The sequence below is a fragment of the Dendrobates tinctorius genome, unplaced genomic scaffold (assembly GCF_039654945.1).
Source record: "Dendrobates tinctorius isolate UK_male_01 unplaced genomic scaffold, ASM3965494v1 ptg000064l, whole genome shotgun sequence".
Taxonomy (NCBI): Eukaryota; Metazoa; Chordata; class Amphibia; order Anura; family Dendrobatidae; genus Dendrobates; species Dendrobates tinctorius.
In genome coordinates this window covers 14,633,982-14,657,821 of record NW_027361732.1, presented here as the reverse complement: position 1 = coordinate 14,657,821, position 23,840 = coordinate 14,633,982, and the positions used below count along the sequence as shown (strand labels likewise).

The window sequence follows — 23,840 nt, the reverse complement described above, 5'->3', positions numbered from 1 at the left end:
CAGGGAAGTTGGCACAGATCCAGCGATGACGTCACAGACAGAGGAGGAGAGGCTGGAGCACATAGGAAGACAGCGGTCTGTGGTAAGATCCACCCAGGCAATGTGCCCGAAGGTCCAGACACCCCGGTCCACCAGGGGCAACTCCAGAGAAGATACAGGAGATCAATCCAAAAAGATCTCAGCCACTCACAGGAAGTTGGAGGCAGTGGTGACGTCACTGAAGGAAAGGAGCATGGAGCGGTCTATACAGCAAGATCACTGTGTGCCAGGAGAAAATCCATCCAAAAACCAGCGAAAAAACCCCAATGGGGTAGGGGCACACTCAGGGAAGATCCAGTGCCATGTTTAAAAGCAATTTGTCACCCTACCCGGGTAGCGGTGACGTCACCAAAAGGGGGAGGAGCCAGCACCTGAAGCCCTTATGAGGGAAAGCTTCACCCCTGCTGTGCCCTATGTAAAAACACTTAAAGGAGGGCGAAAATCCCCCAGTTGGGTAGGGGCACAACTGTAGAAGGTCCCAGGAGGTGAACTGTATTGATTTAGTATACCGCCTGATTAGCGGTGATGTCACTAAATGGGAGGGGAAATGGCGCCCAGAGCAGGCTGCAGTAGAAACTTCACCCCCAGTGTGCCAGGGGTAAACTCATTCAGAATAGGGCAAAAACTCCCTGGTAGGGCAAGGGCACAGTATAGGATGGTCCCAGGAGGTGTTCTGAGTTAATTTAGTACACCCCCCCGTCCAGCAGTGACGTCACTGAAGGGAGGGGGGCTGGCGCCCAGAGCGTTCTGCTGCAGAGACTTCACCCCGATGTGCCAGGGGCAATCACATTCAAAAGGGGGTGAAAACCCCCGATGGGGTAGGGGCACACCAGACAAAGGACCAGGAAGGTGTTTTGGGGCACTTTGTCACTTATGCAAATAACGGTGACGTCACCAAGGGGGCTGGAGAAGACGTCTGGAGCAGTCTTTGATGAGAACTTCAGCACTGGAGTTCCAAGAGAAAAAACAATCAAAAGGGGGCAAAAAAAAACCCGGTGGGGTAGGGGCACACCTAGAGAGGGCCCTGGAAGGCGTTTTGGTGTAATTTGATACATCCCTTAAATAGCGGTGACGTCACTGAGGGAAGATGGCGCCCAGAGCAGCCTCTGACAGGATCTTCACCCCTGGTTTGCCAAGGGTTAACACATTCAAAAGAGGGCCAAAACCCTCCGGTTGGACAGGGGCATACCTAGAGAAGGTCCAAGAGGATGTTTTGCAATAAATTGGCACAGTACCAAAATAACGATAATGTTACTGAAAATTGGCAAAACCGCCAAAAATCAAAAAATTGTGTGAAAATGATTATAAATCCACACCAATGTAATGAAGGATGAAAAATAAAATATTTAAAACGAAAAAAGAGGCAGTCTGAGTCTTTTTTTTTTTACCTCAGACAGGGTCTCTCACAGTGACACGGCATCAACCGACGCCAACTTAGCAGGCCGCAGTCTTCGCCACAGGATAAAATGTCCTAGGTATATCCGATTTTGACAGGAAACGTCTTAAAACGTGCCAAACAACTTGCTGAATAAAAGTATGAATGAGAGCGAAAATTTAGAAATATAGTTGCGTAGTCCGTAGCTGTAGAAGGGTTACCTCAGGAGCACGCACGCAGTGCGACTTACATCACCTGCACCTAGGCCACGCCCCTCAATAATTTACCAGAACTACTTGTGCCAGAGAATATCTTCAGTTACAAGGCAACGCTATAGGTGCGGCACTTGTACCGTCTTTCGCCAACCTATTTTTGGGCCTATGGGAGAAGGAAAATTTCCTTACAGATCTGCTCCCTCTTACTGAGAAGGTGTTACTATGGCTCATAGATTATATTTTTGTGATATCGCAGGGTTCGGAGAAAGAGCTGAAAATCTATGTGCAAAGCCTTTCAAACAATCAGATGAACATTAAATTAACTTGCAAAACCACCATTACCTGCCTGGATATAAGGATTTCCAAAGGTGAAGATGGTTTTCTCTGTACAGACATTTTTAGAAAAGTCACAGCAGTTAATGCGCTTTTGCTTGCTGGTCCCATCCATCACATCTCATTAAGGGAATCCCAATGGGTTAATTCCTTCAGACACGAAGGATATACTCCATATATATATATATGGTTGTTTTTTCAAACAGGCTGAAGAATTATGGAGAAAATTCGAGGAAAGAGGATATTTAAGGAGGATCAGCAATAGCTTTCAGAGAGCGCACCATTCCAAATGCACCAAAAATACAGCTATCAGTTTTTGCTGCGTTTTTTGTGCCAAAACCTCATTCGGAGGATGGATCACATTTGTTATTCTGTCCAATTGGTCAGCTCCTTATTTCAAGACTTATTTGGCCTTGCAGACTGCTTTTCACTTAAATGAGTCCCAGCACCATCATGGTACAAAAATGCAAATTATATGGGACACTGTAGATGCACCCCGTAACCAAAGGTTAATACACTCATGGTGATGTATTTGTATATTTATTTTAATTAGGATCTGTTTAAACATTCATTAATGTAACAACCCTGCTGGCATCACTGCATGGCCTCCCATCCCCCGCACACCAACTTACTTTCTGCTTCAAGCCATGCTGTGAATTATGTCTATTGCCAGTCCTGTGCTCCGTGCTTCTGCTCTCCTGTATGCTTCCAAGCTATGTGTGTATAGGGAGTAGGCGCCAGAACTCTCTGGCTCTTATGCAGTCAGGGTGCACCAGTGTAATATGTCCCTGACCAATCACATAGAGCCTTTGACAATTTAGTTCCGCCACTCCCACTAACCTTTGCCTGTGCAATGTCTCTACTCAGTTAGCGCCTTGCTACTGAGGAAGCCAGGCCCTGTCCTTTGTCTTGCCCTCCTTGAGAGGCTTTACTCCTAGCGTTTCTAGTTCACTCTGAGTGCCCGCCAGGAGGCTTATATCCTGGTCCCTGTCTTGTCCTAGCCTTGTCTGAGTACTTGCCTGGTACTTCTTTGCTCGCCCTCCAGGAGGCAGAATATCCTGGTCCCTGTATCCTTCGGTCCCTGTACCTTGTCTTGTACTGTGTCTCTGTCTGAACTCTGTCTTACCTCTGCCTGTCAGTCTCCTTGTCTGTGGTTCCTTTCCCTGCTGTGTCTTTCCCTGTGTCCTCCCTGCCTGTAATTTGCACTCTTGCAAGCTCCGCCTACCTTGCACTCTTGCGGCTCCGCCTACTCCGCACTCCTGCGGCTCCGCCTACTCCGCACTCCTGCGGCTCCGCCTACTCCGCACTCCTGCGGCTCCGCCTACTCCGCACTCCTGCGTTTGTCATATTCCACTCTTTCCTGCCTGTATCCATACCTGCACCTCCTGTGTGAACAGATCCACACCGGTTCCTTCATATTCCACTCCTTCCTGCCTATATCCATACCTGCACCTCCTGTGTGAACAGGTCCAAACCTGTTCCCTCATATTCCACTCCTGCTTGCCCTGTGTCTCAAGCGGTGCCCGCTTGCCGTGTGTCTCAAGCCGTGCCCGCCTTCTCTTTGTCTCAAGCCGTGCCCGCCTGCCCTGTGTCTCAAGCCATACCCGCCTGCCCTGTGTCTCAAGCCGTCCCCGCCTGCCCTGTGTCTCAAGCCGTGCCAGCCTGCTCTGGGTCTCGTCTGTACCAGCCTGCCCTGTGTCTCCATGCCGTGCCTGCTTGCTCTGTGTCTCCAAGCCGTGCCTGATTGCCCTGTGTCTCAGTCATACCTGCTTGCCCTGTGTCTCAGCCTGCCTGTCAGCCACACCTGTCCAAGTGACTTGTCCACGAGTGGGATCAGCAGCCACAGCCAGACACCACCCTGGAGTGGCACCCGACAGCTATCTGCCGCACAAGCCTGACCTCACCATCAGAGGCTCCAGTGAAGACCAAGGTAGCTGTCGTAGTCACGCCCCTTCCAGGGTAGTCTGGTTTGTGGCACAGTGGGACCACAACCCCCCGGCTCGCGCCATTCAGCCAAGGCGCGAGCGTGACAATTGACAGTTTTTATATATAAAAAATGGTCTTTAAAAAGAACATCGTTTTACAAATCCTCAACATATTTATATTTTTTATCTTGGTTTGTGATGGATTCTCTGACACATTACACTTCTATTGTTAGCACTTTATTAATTTTGCAATCATTTTACATTAAAATTAACAATAATTAAACACAAAAATTCCACAATTATTTTTATATATTTTTATTATTTTTTCAAATATGTTTTAATTATTTTAGACACACATGTAAATGATATATAGTATTAACACATACAATCCTGCTAATTTTTTCATTTTTTCGCTTTTGTACCTCATTAAATAGAATTGTCTTTTTTCACTTGTGGTATTTTATCAAAAATGTTAAATATCACTTCTGTAGACAACACACTTACACCTATTGTAGCTACTTTTTCAATAATCAATTTCATTATATACTGTATGTGTAAGCTGAACAAAGGGTGTTTTTATGTATTAATAACCTTATGCATATTTGTACGTTACATATAGGACACAAGTATTAACCACATAGGGTACTTTATTATATTAATTTAAATATTATATTTGTATTATTTAGGTTTCATATTTATAACATTGATTTTTTTTATCATATATGTGTTTCACTTTGTGTCATTTTACATGTGTTTCACTTTGTAACACCTTACATTTGGTCTTGTGATATTTTTTATTTTATTCATGTTGTCCTCACAGATTCTATGTCACTCATTTTTCCCATTAAAGTATGGGGCAGTATGCTCTTGCAGGTGATCATGTGGACAGAACTTTAAAAGGCTTTTCTTACTTGATCCTCCCTTGCACTGCAAGCTGATTGTTATCAATGGAGATGGGCTGGCAGCTCTAGAGTTAACCACCAACTGCTACTCACACTCCTTGTTCCAGTGGTGAGCGCTCACATGTCTGACTCCTCCCCCCAGTCTCCTGGGCAATGTGTGAAAAATTGTGTTAAAGTGATCGCGATGACGTACTATCCCGCCCATGGGCATTAAGTCCCAGGGCACATGGACGGGATAGTACGTCATATGTTGGGAAATGGTTAAATCAGATCAAACAGTAGAGTAAGTTCAATTCAATAATGGTAACAAACTAAAAAAAACAATGTGGTGAGCCAACCGACTATATGTAGTGTGGGGAATAGATAGCTCAGCTGGGATCTTTGCTTTGGCACAAGCGTGTGGCTATGAAGTCACTTCAGCAGACTAGCAAGTTCCACATGAATATGGACACGGCATATTTATTGTGCACACTTGTTATTCAATGTTACACATGCCAAACATGAAATAAAACATCTAAGGCCGTCTGGCCACTAACTAACAGTAGCAGGCTAACTACAAAATAAACCTATATAACAGCAAACAAGTCCATGTAATCTTACTGTGTCAGCTCCCAGCTCAGCAGACGAGATAGACTGAGAGATCCCAGCTCCTCCTGATTATATCAGCTGGACCAGTCAGGAAACCAAAACCTGGATTGAATAAGTGGAGGGGGAACTACCAGTCCTTTCCATGCTGATCACTAAGGAAACCAGGACTGGATTACAGTGAAATAAACTGGCTTCATCATCAGTACAGGGAGACATATGAAATGAAACGGGGAGAAATATACCTGTTTTCTAGTACCTCTCCCCTTGGCACCTCACAGTAGATATTTCCCCAGAGATGACAGAGGCAGCTTGTATTTAGAATTGATTTTACTGGAGGTAATCTGGTAGATAACTATACACAGGTGTGAGGGTAAATGGATCAGCCTATTGCTTACAGATGAACATTTGTAGACAGGCAGTGTCTCAGTGTTATATTGAGGCTATGTGCACACGGAAGTCTTCAAACAGAGGCTGGACAGACATCTGACTGGGATGATTTAGCGAATCCTGCTTTGAGCAGGGGGTTGGACCAGATGGCCCAGGAGGTCCCTTCCAACTCTACGATTCTATGATACTATTTAGATCCTGCGGATTTTTCTGCGTGGATTTGGAAAAATCCGCTGGTAAATTCTCAGGTCAAAAGACCTGCGGTTTACCTGCGGATTAGCCTGCGGTTTCAGACCTCTACAATGGAGGTGTGAAACTGCAGTGGAATCCGTACAAAGAACTGACATGCTGCGGATTTGATGCCCTCACTTAGTTACACATCAGTGACTGAGCTGTTTTCTTCCCTCTGAGGCAACTTTACCTTCCAGAAATGCAGTGAAAATCCTCTGACAATGGCGGCTGTCTTCCCTTCTATCTCCCTGTGGCAGGGCTCAGATCCCTGTAGAGGCCGGTCTCTTGTCAGAGTCTCACATACCAGTCCTTGCTGCCATCACCATCCTTTTCTGACTGACTCAAATCTTACCGCCTCATAACAGTTAGCTCCTCCCTATAACATGTCACTTTCCGAGAAGCAGTCATTGGTTGCCTGCACTGTCAATACTCCTTCCCATAAAACTCACTAAAACCTTTACTGATGTTGTACCTGTAAGAAAATTCACAAGTAAGACAGGTAAAGAAATGGGAATAATCTAGGGAAAATCACAGACATTGAAAATGCAGAAAAAAATGTAGTAACAAAAATACTTCTATCTCAGAAATTTTATGTGAAAGAGCGAAACTAAACATATTTTTGGAAACTTGATAAAACAGACATATTACATTTGCTGATACTTTTTGTGTGTTGACCAGTGGGTGACCCCATCACGATTGCGGGTCACCGATGGGTCGGCATGACAATCAGAGGTCTGAAGCAGATTGCTATGAACACCGCCCAGTGGTCGTCGCTCATAGCAAGTGAGCATTTCTGCTACAAACAGGCGATCTGATCATCGCCTGTATGTAGCAGAGCTGATCAGACAACTGATCAGACAACTGCAGCTCATAGTCTCCCATGGAGACTATAGAAGCATGCAAAAAGTTAAAAAATGTTTTTACAAATATTAAAAAAATTTAAAAATATATTTCAGAAAATAGTTGTAAATTTGGTCAAGATTAAAGGGCTATCCTCATGTTATTAAATTGGTATAGTTAATCATCATGAAAATAAACAATTTTGTAATTTAATTTCTTTTACTATCTGCTGTTATTCTCCTGCTGTTAGAGCTTTTACCAGAAATTGTATACTGCGTTTTGCTACGAAAATTGAACACCAGAGCCTGGTAGAGTGTGTGCATTAGTTACAGTACATTCAAAACTGAAGAGTTAACTCATGAGATCCCAGCCACCTCTCTCCAGCCCATTGATTTTAATATAGCAGTTAACTGCTTAACTCCCTCCTGGTCTGTCAGCTTTTGATCAAATTGCTGTTATCAATCATGCAAAATCACCCGCCCCCAGCATTGGCATTTCCACAAGCATTTCTCCTTATCACTGCTCTCACTTTCACAATCATGTGTGTTATGTCTCATGAATGAGACATTTTACAGACTGTCCTGTACATTTTACAGACTGTCATGTACATTTTACATGCTATATTGCAGTCTCTCATATTGTTTACTGTTGCTATGTGTTCCTGTGTTTTGAATAGCTGAAATCCTCCCTTTCCATCAAGTTTGTCCCTTCTGTCTCCCTCTTCTGGGTGTGATGTCACATCCTTCTTCTTCTCGCTGTGTCTAAGTCTCCATCTTGGCTTCATTAGAGGCACATGTGGTTTCAGCTTGTCTGAAGAAAGTGTTTTTACCTGCTGCTGTTTGTATGCATTCAACAAGAATTCTTAAAGAAATCAAAGTCTCTTCTGGATTCTTCATAACATGTGTGCCTGCAGCTGAGTTAAGCTATCTGCGACCGTCGCCAACTGTATGTAAGGTGACGAGATCCAGCATCTCACACAGCCATATTTGCAACCACAGACCCCGGGGACAGAATAATGTGCTTGTTCAGAGGGCCAATGCAAATATAGCGACAACAGTGTAGACGTCCCAATAAGAAATGACAGTCCGTTAATATATCATAGTAGAATCAGCTCAGCACTAGGATGAAGCTACTGAAGCAAAACTCTAAGTCGAGAAAGTGTGCCTACTCATCTAGCAACAAGGTAGTGAAGGAGGCTGGAAAACTGTATGCTGCTCAAGACAAAACTTGAAAATAAACCTTTCAAGGTGTGCCAATGCGGAGAACTACAGATACTTTTATTCATCATGCAACACCATCAGGAAGTCAGCTATTAGCTTCAAACTTATTATTCAACATCACAATAACCCTAAACTTACACCTGATGTCATTAAGATCTATATTGTCATAAAGAAGACCAAGGAGTTCTGGGATTGATGGTGTGGCTCCGAAAGAGCCCTAATCTCAACATTATAGAGTCCATATGGGATTATATGACAAGACAGAAGGATTTGTGCAAACCTAGAGAGGTGGGGAAAAGGTGAACACTTTGTTACCGACGGTATACATCGCTTATTTTTTATTGTAATCCTGCCTGTTATGAAAAGGTGACTACAGAAAAGTAAAGTACAGATTAAGAAGGGTCAGTCTTTCAGGCTTAGGCCAGGTTCATATTGCGCTAACCCAGCCCATTCAGCGCATAGCGTTGACGGGCTGCGCTAATGGTATAGCATAACGCGATCGCGTTATGCTATACCCGCTAGCGCAGATGATTCATCTGTGCTAGCAGTGACGAAGCCTCAGACGCTGCAGTCCGCGTCCGAGGCTCTGTCACTGAATGACGGCACATCGCGAGCGCATGCCGCTTTACGGCATGCGTCGCGATGCACCCGATAATGGGGGTCAATCGCAGCGCTAACGGACAGCGTTACATCGCGTTATGCCACGGTGTATCGCAGTCCGTCTAATGGACTGCCATAACGCAATGTGATCCCGGCCTTAGTAACCACATGTACATGTTTCTATGACTTTTTAGAAATATAATTTTATCTGCATTTTCCACTTTTTATATTGGAATACATTGGAGAATAAAACAATTAATTAAGCATTGTTTTGGGTGAATTAAGAAGCATTTAGTTGAATTTAGTTTACCTCCAGTAGTTTATCATAACGTTCTGCAGACATAAGAAATCGTCCATCTTCCAGCTGCATCTCCCTGTTCTCCAGTAAATTATTCAAAACTGGTAAGACATTCCTTTCTGCTTTTTCCAGTCCTTCCAGAACCAAAATTCTTCCCTCTGTGGCAGCACGAACAGCACACTATATTTAAAAAAAAAAAAAAAAAAAGTTTACAACAAAGAAAAATTTTAGACAACCGGTAATGATTAAAACAATAAATAAGATTGATAAGTGCCACTAGAGCGCACAATCTAGCTGCACATGACCACCATGATATGCAGTCTACCTGCACATTGTTATTAGGTTTTGTGGTAGCTCTGTGGCTTAATCATTGATAGTGAGATACACTGCATGCTTTACTACGTGCATGTTAATGTAGACTACAAAGTAGACTGGATGTTGTAGTAGATCTTATTTTATACTGTTATTTACTTATATCAGAAGTGACAAAACTAACATTTTTGTCACCTTTCAACTGTATAAAATGCAACACTTCACAAACAGGAACATAAATAGTACAGCCCAAACATTACCAATAACCAGCCGCACAAATATGTGTGTATATGCACACAAAGATATCTATATGTGCGAACCCATAGATACACACACACACACATATATTCATATTTATGTATTTTTCCCCCAATTTAGAGATAACGAAAGCTACAATCAAAAAGAAATCAAACAAGCAATTAAGACAATGGAAAACTAAAAGGTCAATTGTCATTTAATGTCTTTACGATGGCACTGCATACAGCCAGATTACTTTCCAGAGAGTCAGATGAGCACGCTGCAGCAGCACAGAACATGATTTGCATCTAGCTAATTAGAAAATATTTACTTAGCCATATCCCAATACACCTACTTACCATCTGTACATTCAAAACTCACTAAACATGTTGAAATGAAAAAAGAAAATGTTTTCCACTCAGTCTGATCAGAAAGGCCAACATCAGACATAGAATACTACAGCATTTTAAGTGACACATTACATACAGTTGTAGACTCCTTTCTAGTTTACGTGTAACGATTCATAAAGTGGATGATCTTTGTAGCGCGCTAACAGGATTTTATTATAATGATTATAACAAAATAAGGTACATTTAGTAATGAAAAGTAAAATTTTTATCTTTTACTTGTACAGTAGAGATATAATAACGCAAGAATACAATTATTTAAATGGACCATATAAAAACAAAATTATGGCACATTTCACTAACCCCTTTACCCCCAAGGGTGGTTTGCATGTTAATGCCCGGGCCAATTTTTACAATTCTGACCACTGTCCCTTATGAGGGAATAACTCGAACGCTTCCATGGATCCTGGTGATTCTGTCACTGTTTTCTTGTGACATATTGTACTTCATGTTAGTGGTAAAATTTATTTGATATGACTTGCATTTATTTGTGAAAAAAAAATGAAACTTGGCAGAAATTTTTAAAATTTCGCAATTTTCCAACTTTCAATTTTCATGCCCTTAAATCACAGAGATATGTCTCACAAAATACTTGATAAGTAACATTTCCCACATGTCTACTTCACATCAACACAATTTTTGAACCAAGATTTTTTTTTTTATTAGGAAGATATAAGGGTTAAAAGTTGACCAGCGATTTCTCATTTCTACAACACCATTTTTTTTTTTTTTTAGGGACCACATTACATTTGAAGTCAATTTGAGGGGTCTATATGATAGAAAATACCCAAAAGTGACAGCATTCTAAAAACTGCACCCCTCAAGGTGCTCAAAACCACATTCAAGAAGTTTATTAACCCTTCAGGTGCGTCACAGGAATTTTTGGAATGTTTAAAAAAAAATAAGAACATTTAACTTTTTTCACTAAAAATTTACCTCAGATCCAATTTGTTTTATTTTACCAAGGGTAACAGGAGAAATTGGACCCCAAAAGTTGTACAATTTGTCCTGAGTATGCTGATACCCCATAAATGCATGTAAACCACCGTTAGGGAGCATGGCAGAGCTCGGAAAGGAAGGAGCGCCGTTTGACTTTTCAAAGCAAAATTGGCTGGAATTAAGATCGGACGCCATGTCGCGTTTGGAGAACCCTGATGTGCCTAAACAGTGGAAACCCCCACAAGTGACACAATTTTGGAAAGTAGACCCCCTAAGGAACTTATCTAGATGTATGGTGAGCACTTTGAACCCCCGAGTGCTTCAAAGAAGTTTATAATGTAGAGCCGTAAAAATAAAAAATCATTTATTTCACAAAAATGATCTTTTTGCACCCAATTTTTTATTTTCCCAAGGGTAACAGAAGAAATTGGACCACAAAAGTTGTTGGGAAATTTGGCCTGAGTATGCTGATACCACATATATGGGGGTAAACCACTGTTTGGTGGCAGAACTAGGAAGGGAAAGAGCACCATTTGATTTTTTCAACGAAGAATTGGCTGGAATTGAGATCAGACTCCATGTCACGTTTGGAGAGCCCCTGATGTGCCTAAACAGTGGAAACCCCCAATTCTAACTTCAACCCTAACCCCAACACACCCCTAACCCTAATCCCAACCCTAACCACAACGCTAACCCCAACACACCCCTAACCCTAATCCTAATTCTAACTCCAACATACCCCTAACCCTAATCCCAACCCTAACCATAACCCTAACCACAAACCTAACCCTAACATACCCATAACCCTAATCCCAACCCCAACCCTAATCAACCGTAACCGTAATCCAAACCCTAACCCTAACTTTAGCCCAAACCCTAACAGGAAAATGGGGGTGATAAAGGGGGGTTTGATTTACTCTTTATAGCGGGTTTTTATGTTTGGCAGCTGACACACACTAAAAGACGCTTTTTATTGCAAAAAATAGTTCTTGTATCACCACATTTTGAGAGCCATAATTTTTCCATATTTTGGCCCACAAAGTCATGTGAGATCTTACTTTTTGTGGGATGAGTTGACGTTTTTATTGGCACCATTTTCGGGCACATTACATTTTTTGATCGCTTTTTATTCCGATTTTTGGGAGGCAGAATACAACAAAAAACAGCAATTCATCAATTTCTTTTGGGGGGCATTTATACCGTTCCGCATGTGGTAAAATTGATAAGGCAGTTTTATTGTTCGAGTCAGCACGATGACAGCGATACCTCATATATATATTTTTGTATTTTGGAGCTTTTATACAATAAAAACTATTTTATACAAAAATAATTATTTTTACATTGCTTTATTCTGAGAGCTATAACTTTTTTTTTGCTGATGACGCTGTATGGGGGCTTGTTTTTTGCAGGACAAGATGACGTTTTCAGCGGTACCATGTTTATTTATATTCATTGCGTGTTATTCGACATTTATATTTGATCGCGTGTTATTCCACGTTTTGTTTGGCGGTTTGATGATAAAGCATTGTTTTTTGCTTTTTTTTATGGTGTTCACTAAAGGGGTTAACTAATAGGACAATTTTATAGGTTGGGTCGTTATGGATGCGGCGATACTAAATATGTGTACTTTTATTGTTTGGATTTTTTTGTTTAATTTAAATATTTATTCATTGATGGAATAAATATTTATTTTTTTATTATTTTTACAATTATTCTAAAAAACTTATTTAATTCTTTTACACTTTGTCTCACTATGGGACTCATCCAGATCTGCATGCTATAGAAGCCTTCTGCGCTGCAGTTTCTATAACACTATCCTGAGAGACTTCCTGACATGCACTGCACATAACAGGAAGTCTCTCAGGTCTGGAGACCAGGATGTCGTCATGACGACATCGGGTCTCCATAGCAGCAATCGTGACCCCACATCATGCAGCGGAGTCTCCGATCCAAAGGCAGAGGGGCTGTCAGTAAATTCTCATGGTGATCAGCTGTGATTACACTGAGCATGAACTGCGACGCCCTCTTCACTGGCATTTTCCCACGGTCCAGAGGTCACCGCAGTTCAGTCTGTGAGGGAGCCTAGACTCAGTGACATCACCACTAGTCACTGAGGCTGCCCTGGCAGCATCTCCTCATTCATCAGTGTTTTTCAGCCGGGGCGATCACATCTTAGCACCGCCCAGGTTCAAAAATGTATATCCCCCAGATATGGATTACGGCGTGGGACACAATGACGGACAGGTATGGTATGTTTTTGCTTTCTTATTTTTATTACAGGAGAATGAGGGCTCACATGGATTAGGTGTGGTTGTAAGTATTTTTAATTAAGAGTAATAAAGGAGTTTATAAATTTATTTAAATTAAAATGATTTTTTACTGGGTGTCTGTCTTTTCTTTACCATTTGACTATGGGGTTAGTGATAGGGGCTTGATGTCACCTAAAAGGTGACATAAACCCCCCAACTATTACCCCATATGCCACCGCTACAGGGCAGTGGGAAGAGCAAGGCTATGTGCCAGAATTGGTGCATCTTAGACATGCGTCTTTTCTGGGGCGGCTATGAGCTGATGTTTTTAGCTGGGGGGGTAGTATCCATGGCCCCTTCTTAGGCTGTCAACAATGCATTCCCATGTGTACGGATTTTCCCGCGATTCCGCACAAAGAATGAGCATGCTGCGTAATTTTCCGTGATACAATTCCGCCGTGGAAAAATCCGCAGCATTAGCACAGCATGTGCGGAATACCACAGGACTGCATGGGATGCTTTTTTTTTTTTTTTTTTTTTTGCTTTTTTTGCGGCAAAATCGCGCGTTTAAAATTGCCGCGAAAATGCAAAAAAAAAAAGCTACGTGTGAACACAGCCTTAATGTTCTGATTTTTTTTTTCTACAATTGAACTCAGGCGCCGGATGATGAGACTATTCTCCCATCGTCGGCTCATGCTTTCTCTGTTATATGTGACAGCAGACATAGCCGAATGGGAGTAGTAGTCCCATCCGACAACGCCTAAGTACAATCATTATGGGCTGTTCGTCGCATGTGAATACACACACAGACACCGGCAGACAGACCCAGACACAAGCAGACAAACATAGACGCAAACACATGCAGACACACGCAACACACGTAGACACACAGACACACCCACAGACAGACACAAACACAAGCAAACACACATTTTCTGCCCACACACTCTTCCTTCTGACATAATTTCCTTTGACAATTCTCAAACCTTTTTACACCTGCATTTTTGCTGCAGATTTGACTGACTCAGTTGAAATCAATTAGTCAAAAACGCTGCAGAAACGCAAAAAGAGTTGACATGCTGCAGAAAACAAAATGCTGCAAATATGGACAGAAATTTACTGATCACGTGCACAACACTTCAGGATTCTCATTGCATTACCTTGCATAAGTATGCCATTGCGTTTTTGGACCATTTACGTGCGTAAAAAACCTGCTGCGTATTTTATATGCAGTAAAAATAGCAACGTTTTACAGTACCAGCAAAGTAGACGGGATTAATAGAAATCTTATGTCCACTGTGATTCTTTTTTTTTTATGTACTGCGGCAAATTTTTCGAATCTGCAGAATGCCAAATTTCTCTTGCGGGTACACGGAGTTTTCTGTTCGGATTTTTACCATAGACATATATTAGATGCGGAAAATATAAAGGTAAAAAACTCCAATCAAGAAGAAGTTAGCAGCCAGCCGCAGTTCTAACCCAATCTTGGTGGCTAATATGTCTAAAAGCGGCAACAGTAACGTCAGCGCTGACTGAGCGCAGGGCTCACGTGTCATAACAACCAAACGAGAGCGGTTCACCTTCAGTCACACAGGTAAATTAATATAATGACTGATCAAGTACTCAATGAGTTAATTTTGTAGCATATGAATTAATGAAATACTTTGTCATTCACTTGTACACAAATTAAAATCTCATCCTAATGCTTCTTTGTAATTAGCTGTACAGTTCCATTTGTTGTAATTAGCTTCTTGACCCTTTGAGCAGATGAAGGGTGCATTACCAGCCAGTTTATTTTTAAATAGATTCATCTCCAGCTCCCTGGCTTTTCAAATCCAGACACAATATTCAATTTTAAGGAACTAAAATTTATTAAAAAAGGAAATAATTGAAAATATGCACCCAATTTAGTAGTCATTAAAGCTATTCACACTGAAGTATTACCGTTTTCAGAACAAAGAAAAAAAGGATATTAGAACAAAATGAGTGCGAGCTAACGAGACCACAAATGCCACCTTTTAGGATATATGGTTCCTGCTCCCTTATATCAAGAAAGGAAAACTCATTATAAATTAAGTGACACAGTTACTCGAGATCCACAACTTGTCTGCTCTTTTTCAGCACCGTCGTGCTGTCTCCTTTTCCAACCCAAAATTACAGAAAAGGGACAGACAAACACTCCCATCCCAAATATTAAGGAATGGAGGCGTTCATTCTCTCCATTGTACTAAGCGATTATGGGGCTGATTCATCAGTTTTCACCGGAAATCTGGTGTAAATTGAAACTTTGAAAAATGCTTACACAATTTGTAGTTGCACAAAAATTTAGCAAATGTTGCTGTTTTATGTCTGTCTCGGCCAACTCCTCCAAATCTTTGAAGAGTAGGCAGAGCGTAGGTAGGGTGAGGCCGAACGCAGCTGAAAAATTCATTAAAAATCACACCACAAAACTGGCCTACATTACACAAAAATGTACACTACTCCATGAAGTGCCGCTTGGAAGCAAAAATATGCCCCATAAAAAAAGATAGATTATATCAGAGAGATCAGCTCCTCAAAAGTCTCAGAGACTTAGAGAATAGGATAACCCTTAACCCAACAATACGTACCTTTAGAGGTATAGTAAAGACTCGTGCCCAACTGAGGGACTTAGCGGTCAATACAACAGAAAAATTACTACTTTATAGCAAGCATAAATATTATGACAAAGGAAATAAACCTCACTCCCTTTTAGCCCGCCAACTTAGAGAGGATAGGGGGAACTCATCCGTTTATGCCTTGAGAGATTCGGGAGGGAATATGTTCTATGGTCCCACTAAAGTCGCAAACATCTTTCAGGATTATTTGTCAAGATTGTATTCTTTGCCTAGCACTCTTCCTACAGACCCAGGAAAACAGAGGGACCTAATCCACTCCTTTCTTGAGCAGTGTAAGCTGCCTACTCTTACTAAGAACACTGTAAATACACTGAATAAAGAAATCACGGGTGAAGAGGTAGGAGAGGTGCTTAAATTACTTCCTAATGGAAAATCACCGGGTCCAGACGGCCTGACATACTTCTACTACAAGGCGTTTGCGGTTCGACTCACCCCCTATTTAGTTAAATTATTTAATAGCTTCCTCACGGGCTCCCCTATACCCGCAAGTATGCTACATTCTTACATTACGCTTATACCCAAACCGGGGAAGGATGCTATGGAAAGTGCCAATTATAGGCCCATAGCACTCCTTAATGCTGATATGAAAATCTTTACTAAACTACTGGCTCTACGTCTTTCAGCGCTACTCCCTCACCTAATACACAAAGACCAGGTGGGTTTTGTCCCATGTAGACAGTGAGGAGACAATACCAGGAAGATCATTGACTTAGTAGAGGTTGTTAATAAGACAGAGAGTGAAGCACTCCTTCTTAGTTTGGATGCGGAGAAGGCATTTGACCGACTGGGGTGGCCATTCATGTTCGAAACGTTACATCATTTTGGAATTTCGGGTGCATTTATTACTGCCCTGAAAAGTCTATATTCATGCCCCTCAGCTTTGGTCAGGCTTCCTTATGCCACATCTCAACCCTTTCAAATACACAACGGCACCCGTCAGGGATGCCCTTTGTCCCCCCTTCTTTTTGTCTTGTGTCTTAAACCATTGGCTGCTGCTATTCGCAATGACCCTAATATACGTGGAGTAATGGTACGAGATAAGGAGTTTAAGCTATCTCTATATGCGGATGATGTCCTATTGATTTTGTCCCAACCACATATCACCCTCCCGAATTTGCATTCCTTATTGCTACAATTTGGAAGGCTGTCGGGGTATAAGGTCAACCAGAACAAAACGGAAGCTCTGCCTCTTAATATTCCACAGGTGCGGGTTTCCTCATTACAGGAAAACTACAACTAAAAATGGAAAAATATATCCTTGACATACCTGGGGATACAATTAACATCTAAGTATAAGCTATTATACCAGCAGAACTATCCTAGTTTATTTACTGAGATAAAAAAGCTCCTGCTCAATTGGAACAGGCTCCCGTTGTCTCTGTTTGGCAGAATCTCTGCAGTCAAAATGTCTGTTCTGCCAAAGCTACTTTACCTATTTGAGACCCTTCCGGTGTGTGTGCCATACAAAGAGTTGCGCAACATTCAGTCTAGTATACTTCAATTTGTTTGGGCCCACAAGAGACATAGAATCAAGAAAACCACTTTATTTGACAGTAAACTGAGAGGAGGCTTGGGGGTCCCAGATATTACTAGGTACTACTGGGCAGTACACTTACGTCACATCCCTGCATGGTCTAATCGCTGTGCCTTCTCTAGATGGATGGAAATAGAGAAGTTATGGCTTGCCCCAATACACCCCAACTCCTACCTCTGGGGCACCTCATCTAACAAGCTTGATCCACATACCCTGGGCCCTATAGCCTTCACTAAGAGGATATGGGACTGTTGTGTCAAAAAGTTTCCACTTAAATCCGAACGTTCTCCCTTGACTTCTTTTCTTTTTAATCCCAGAATGCCAGACGGTATGCAGGGTATAGCGACTAAAACATGGTTTGACAGGAAACTCTTTTGCTTTGCTGACATAGTAGACGCAAGTTCCAGAGTCCTTCTCCCCTACGCCAACATATCTGCTAAATTCAATCTCCCTGGCAATTTCCAGTATCGGTATTTACAAGTAAGACACCTGATGCATTCCCTTTTTGCCTCCTTAGAAGTCTCTATCCCTACACTATTTGAAAGATTATGCAGAGCTGGGGTTTCTACTAAAGGCCTCATCTCAGATATATATCGTATTTTAGTTGCCCCATGCCCAGAAGACAAGCCAAATCACACCTATATGAGGAAATGGGAAGATTTCCTTGGTGAGACCATTCCCTTGTGTACGTGGAAACGGATCTGGGATACTGCCTCAAAGACATCTTCGTGCTATGTTTATAAGGAAAATCAGTATAAATTAATTATGTATTGGTATCACACCCCATCACTACTACATAAACTAAACCCAACTATACCTGACAATTGTTGGAGGTGTGGAGCTACAGGAGGAGACATACCGCACATATTCTGGGTATGCCCCAATATCCAGGGTTTCTGGAGGCTGGTGCAATCTCTTATTTATAAAGTAACTAACCTTCGGGTTCCCCTGGATCCTAAATTCTACATATTAAATATACCACTTGTTCAGCTGGGGAAGAGAGTGAAGCGGTTACTGTTGCATATGACCACAGCCGCCAGGTGTCTGCCTGTAACTGTAGGTTAGCCCACCCACCCTCACTTGCCGATCTCCATTCTCGGATCCAAGATGTGAGAAGGATGGAGTATCTATCTGCCTTGTCAAATGACACGGTAGATCTTTTTGAAAGTGTTTGGTCACTCTGGGACACTTATTGGGCCAATAAAGAATAACAGTGAAACTTGGCCTTGATGGAAGCCTGAAATATTCACCTTCCCCGCTCCTTCCCCCCCCTCCTTATATTTCCCTGTCTAGTATTGTATTGTTCGTCTTGTCATATTCCCTGTTTTCATTGTATTAGTGGATATTAAGATATGTATACTGATTTCTGGTTTACAGTTATTGCTAACAAGCTTGTGAGACATATCTATACATTCATGTACTTTTTCTGTATCTGTTTAAAAATGTTAATAAAATACACAGTTAAAAAAAAAAAAAAAAAAAAAATATGCCCCAAAGATACACACTTCTTAATTTAGCACACTTTACTCTGATGTAATCTTCATCAACATTCATGTACAAAACTCCAGTCTTGATTAAAGGGGTCTGATGCGTCTTTATTCGATAGCACTAGCAGAGGGCTGGATGTTGGGACCCCAAGCAATTGTAACAAGGATGGTGAATTTATTTTACTTGCTTATATACAGTGCCTTGCGAAAGTATTCGGTCCCCTGAAACTTTTCAACCTTTTCCCACATATCATGCTTCAAACATAAATATACCAATTGTAAATTTTTGGTGAAGAATCAACAAGTGGGACACAATTGTGAAGTTGAACGAAATTCATTGGTTATTTTAAATTTTTGTGGAAATTCAAAAACTGAAAAGTGGGGCGTGCAATATTATTTGGCCCCTTTAATGTAATACTTTGCTGCGCCACCTTTTGCTGTGATTACAGCTGCAAGTCGCGAGGGTTATGTCTATCAGTTTTGTACATCGAGAGACTGAAATTCTTGCCCATTCTTCCTTGGCAAAAAGCTCGAGCTCAGTGAGGTTTGATGGAGATCGTTTGTGAACAGCAGTTTTCAGCTCTTTCCACAGATTCTCGATTGGATTCAGGTCTGGACTTTGACTTGGCCATTCTAACACCAGGATATGTTTATTTGTGAACCATTGCATTGTGGATTTTGCTTTATGCTTGGGATCATTGTCTTGTTGGAAGACAAATCTCTGTCCCAGTCTCAGGTCTTTTGCAGACTCCAACAGGTTTTCTTCAAGAATGTTCCTGTATTTGGCTCCATCCATCTTCCCATCAATTTTAACCATCTTCCCTGTCCCTGCTGAAGAAAAGCAGGCCCAAACCATGATGCTGCCACCACCACCATGTTTGACAGTGGGGATGGTATGTTCAGGGTGATGAGCTGTGTTGCCTTTACGCCACACACATCATTTGGCATTGTTGCCTAACTGTTCAATTTTGGTTTCATCTGACCAGAGCACCTTCTTCCACATGTTTGGTGTGTCTCCCAGGTGGCTTGTTGCAATGACACTTTTAAGGGATATCTTTGAGAAATGGTTTTCTTCTTGCCATTCTTCCATAAAGGCCAGATTTGTGCAGTGTACGACTGATTGCTGTCCTATGAACAGACTGTCCCACCTCAGCTGTAGATCTCTGCAGTTTATCCAGAGTGATCATGGGCATCTTGGTTGTATCTCTGATCAGTCTTCTCCTTGTTTGAGATGAAAGTGTAGAGGGACAGCCGGGTCTTGGTAGATTTGCAGTGATAAGATACTCCTTCCATTTCAATATGATCGCTTGCACAGTGCTCCTTGGGATGTTTAAAGTTTTGGAAATCATTTTGTATCCAAATCCGGCTTTAAACTTCTCCACAACAGTATCACGGACCTGCCTGTTGTGTTCCTTGGTCTTCATGATGCTCTCTGTGCATCAAACAGAACCCTGAGACTATCACAGAGCAGGTGCATTTATACAGAGACTTGATTACACACAGGTGGATTATATTTATCATCATTAGTCATTTAGGACAACATTGGATCATTCAGAGATACACAATGAACGTCTGGAGTGAGTTGCTGCACTGAAAGTAAAGGGGCCGAATAATATTGCACACCCCACTTTTCAGATTTTGAGTTTCCACAAAAATTTAAAATAACCAATAAATTTCGTTCAATTTCACAATTGTGTCCCACTTGTTGATTCTTCACCAAAAATTTACATTTGGTATCTTTATGTTTGAAGCATATTATGTGGGAAAGGGTTGAAAAGTCCCAGGGAGCCGAATACTTTCGTAATGCACTGTAGAGCCATTCAATTTCACAGAGCTTTACTGACATAATCATCACTGTACCGATTCGGGCTCGCAAACTAGATGGTTTGTCCAAGAGCTGTTTCCCATGAGCTCATAGCTTTAAGTAAATTGTAGCTCTGCGCTTTGCTAAAGGTAATTTAAAACCAGGGTTTTGCTACCCCATCTGAGAACATCATAATGTAGGGGCAGAGACCCCAATTCCAGGAATGTATTGAGCTGAGCTGCTTGCTGTCAGTTTGAAAAAAAATCACTGTTTTCTTTGCTGCAGATCTGGCAGTTCTCTGAATGCTGAGCTCTGTATAACCCCACCCACATCACTGATTGGCAGCTTTCTGATAATGTGAGGCGTACACAAAAAGCTCCAATCAGTGGTGAGGGCAAGGTTATACCGAGCTCATGAATGTGCTTGACTACCTGGCAGCAGGTTTATTAGCCCTCCAATGATAATTTTCTTCTGATAAAATTGTGATTTTAATCAAAACTACACCAAGTAGCCCAGTAATGACATCACTGGAATCAGGGTCTCTGCCCTTACATTATGCTACTCTCAGATTAGGTGGCAAAAACCTGGTAATAGATTCCCTTAAATCTGCATTATATGGTACAAAAAGGCACATTCTTTAAAAAAAAAACAAGCATGATTTTATAATGATGTTGTGCATACTCATAGTTTAATAGGGTGTCGATTTTATGGTACGAGCCAAAGAGCTCATAGATTGGTTGCAGCTGTCAACAAGACACCACTGCTGCAGCCAAAACCCTGAGAACGAAGCAGTGGCTGTAAGCTGGCATTGGACCTGGGGAGGGTAATACCTGACCGGTTTGATATGTTATCTACATTTTTAATAAATAAACAATTTTCATTATAACGCATTACAGATGGGCAAATTTAGGGAAGCAGAATTGAATTTGGAGGTAATTTTTCAAAAATTTGCAGTCTTGAAAATACAGATTTTTTGTAATTCACTCTGCGTGAATTTAGCAATATAACGACCAGTTGTGGCTGCCATCATACTAAGGGCAAGGTTATGATGGCCAGTAGAGGATGGCAAAAAGTAAATAAGGAAAAAAAAAAAAAAACATAACTCATCTCTCTGGCTGCCCCCTACTTGGTCCTGTGCGCCGTATTTCCAGTCCAGTGTTTATTCTAGGCCAAGGAATCCGGCCTTGTACCCTGGGCTGTGGAGTAGGTAAGCCAAACCACTGACTTCTACTACTCAATTTCCCTCACTCCTCGTTTAAGGACAGACAAAGCCACAATGGTGAAAGAAATAATTTGAATCTGACAGACAAAAGTAATAAATTAAAAATCTATGAAAATCAACAAATGAAAGTCAGATATTGCTTTTCAACCATGCTTCCACAGAATTTAAAAAAAAAAAAAATAATAAACCTCATGAAATAGGCCTGGACAGAAATGATGGTACCCCTGAAATAATGTGACAAAAGGGACATATTAAATCAAGGTGTGCCCACTAATTAGCATCACAGGTGTCTACGATCTTGGAATCAGTGAGTGGGGCTGTATAGAGGGCTACAGATACTCAGTGTGTTGTTTGGTGACCTGGTGTGTATCACACTCAACATGGACCAGAGGAAGCAAAGGAAAGAGTTGTCTCAGGAGATTAGAAAGAAAATTATAGACAAACATGTTAAACGTAAAAGTTATAAGACCATCTCCAAGCAGCTTGATGTTCCTGTGACTACAGTTGCACATATTATTCAAAAATGTAAGCTCCATGGGACTGTAGCTAACCTCCCTAGATGTGGCTGCAGGAGGAATATTGATTTCAAATCAAAGAGACAGATAATACGAATGGTAACAAAAGAGCCCAGAAAAACTTCTAAACAGATTAAAGGTGAACTTCAAGCTCAAGGAACATCAGTGTCAGATCGGACCATGCGTCGTTGTATGAGCCAAAGTGGACTTCATGGGAGACGTCCAAGGAGGACACCATTGTTTAAAAAATCCAGAATGGCATTTGCCAAAATACATGTTGACAAGCCACAAATCTTCTGGGAGAATGTCCTATGGACAGATGAGACAAAAATGGAACCTTTTGGCAAGGCACATCAGCTCTATATTAACAGACGGAAAAATGAAGCATATCAAGACAAGAACACTGTCCCTACTGTGAAACATGGAAGAGACTTATGTTCTGGGGATGCATCTGTGCAGGGTACAATGAAATCTCAAGACTATCAAGGGATTCTAGAGAGAAATGTGCTGCCCACTGTCAGAAAGCTTTATCTCAGTTTTGCAACAGGATAATGACCCAAAACACAGCTAAAAACACTCAAGAATAGCCAAGAGGAAAACATTGGACTATTCTGAAGTGGCCTTCTATGATCCCTGACCTAAGTCCTATTTTGCATTTCTGGAAAGAGCTGAAACATGCCATATGAAAAGGCAACCTTCAAACACGAGACAACTCTTGAGTTTGCTCTCTTGAGTTTGCTCTTGAGGAGTGGGCCAAAATACCTGTCGAGAGGTGCAGAAGTCTCATTGACAGTTACTGTACAGGAATCGTTTAATTGCAGTGATTGCCTCAAAAGGTTGTGCAACAAAATATTACGTTAAGGGTATCCTCATTTCTGTCCAGGCCTATTTCATGAGTTTTATTTTTTAAATTCTGTGGAAGCATGGCTGAAAAGCATGCCTGACTTTCATTTGTTAATTTTCATAGATTTTTGATTTATTATTAGTTTTGTTAGATTCAAGTTATTTCTGTGACCATTGTGGGTTTTTCTGTCATTAAACGAGGGGTACCAACAGTTTTGACCACATGTGTACATAAAGTGCAGCACAGATTCATCTCAACTAAAAGCCGAGATCAGTGATGGCAAACCTTTTAGAGACTGAGTGCCCAAACTGCAACCCAAAACCCACTTTGCATAGTGCCAACAAGGCAATTTAACCTGAATACTGAGGTTTTAGCTTAAAAAAAAAAAAAAACAGTCGAAGGCGGGGGCAGTAGAAGGCAGGCACAAACAGGAGCAGGGGTACCAGACTGCAGATGTAAAGGAATACGATTCCTATCCTGGCATATGTCCCAACATCCTGGTATATGGTCCTCATCCAGGTTAATGGCCCTCACCTTGGTATAAAATCTCCACCATTGTGGTATATGCCCTTCATCCTGGTATGCATGCCCCCATTCTCGTATATATTCCCCCCAATCCATGTATATGCTCTCTCATCAAAGTATACATACCCCCACATCTTGATATATGCTTCCCCAAT

The 23,840-nt window shown here is 41.6% G+C and overlaps 1 protein-coding gene across 2 annotated transcripts in view; it reads right to left on the bottom strand.

Moving 5' to 3' along the window:
* The window catches only part of VWA8 (von Willebrand factor A domain containing 8), a 670,166-nt gene that overhangs the window by 550,570 nt on the left and 95,756 nt on the right, over positions 1-23,840 (bottom strand). For both annotated transcript variants that reach the window (XM_073580317.1, XM_073580318.1), the window contains exon 6: positions 8,966-9,133. In XM_073580317.1, the coding sequence (XP_073436418.1) occupies positions 8,966-9,133 (168 nt within the window). The remainder of the gene's footprint in view (positions 1-8,965; positions 9,134-23,840) is intronic.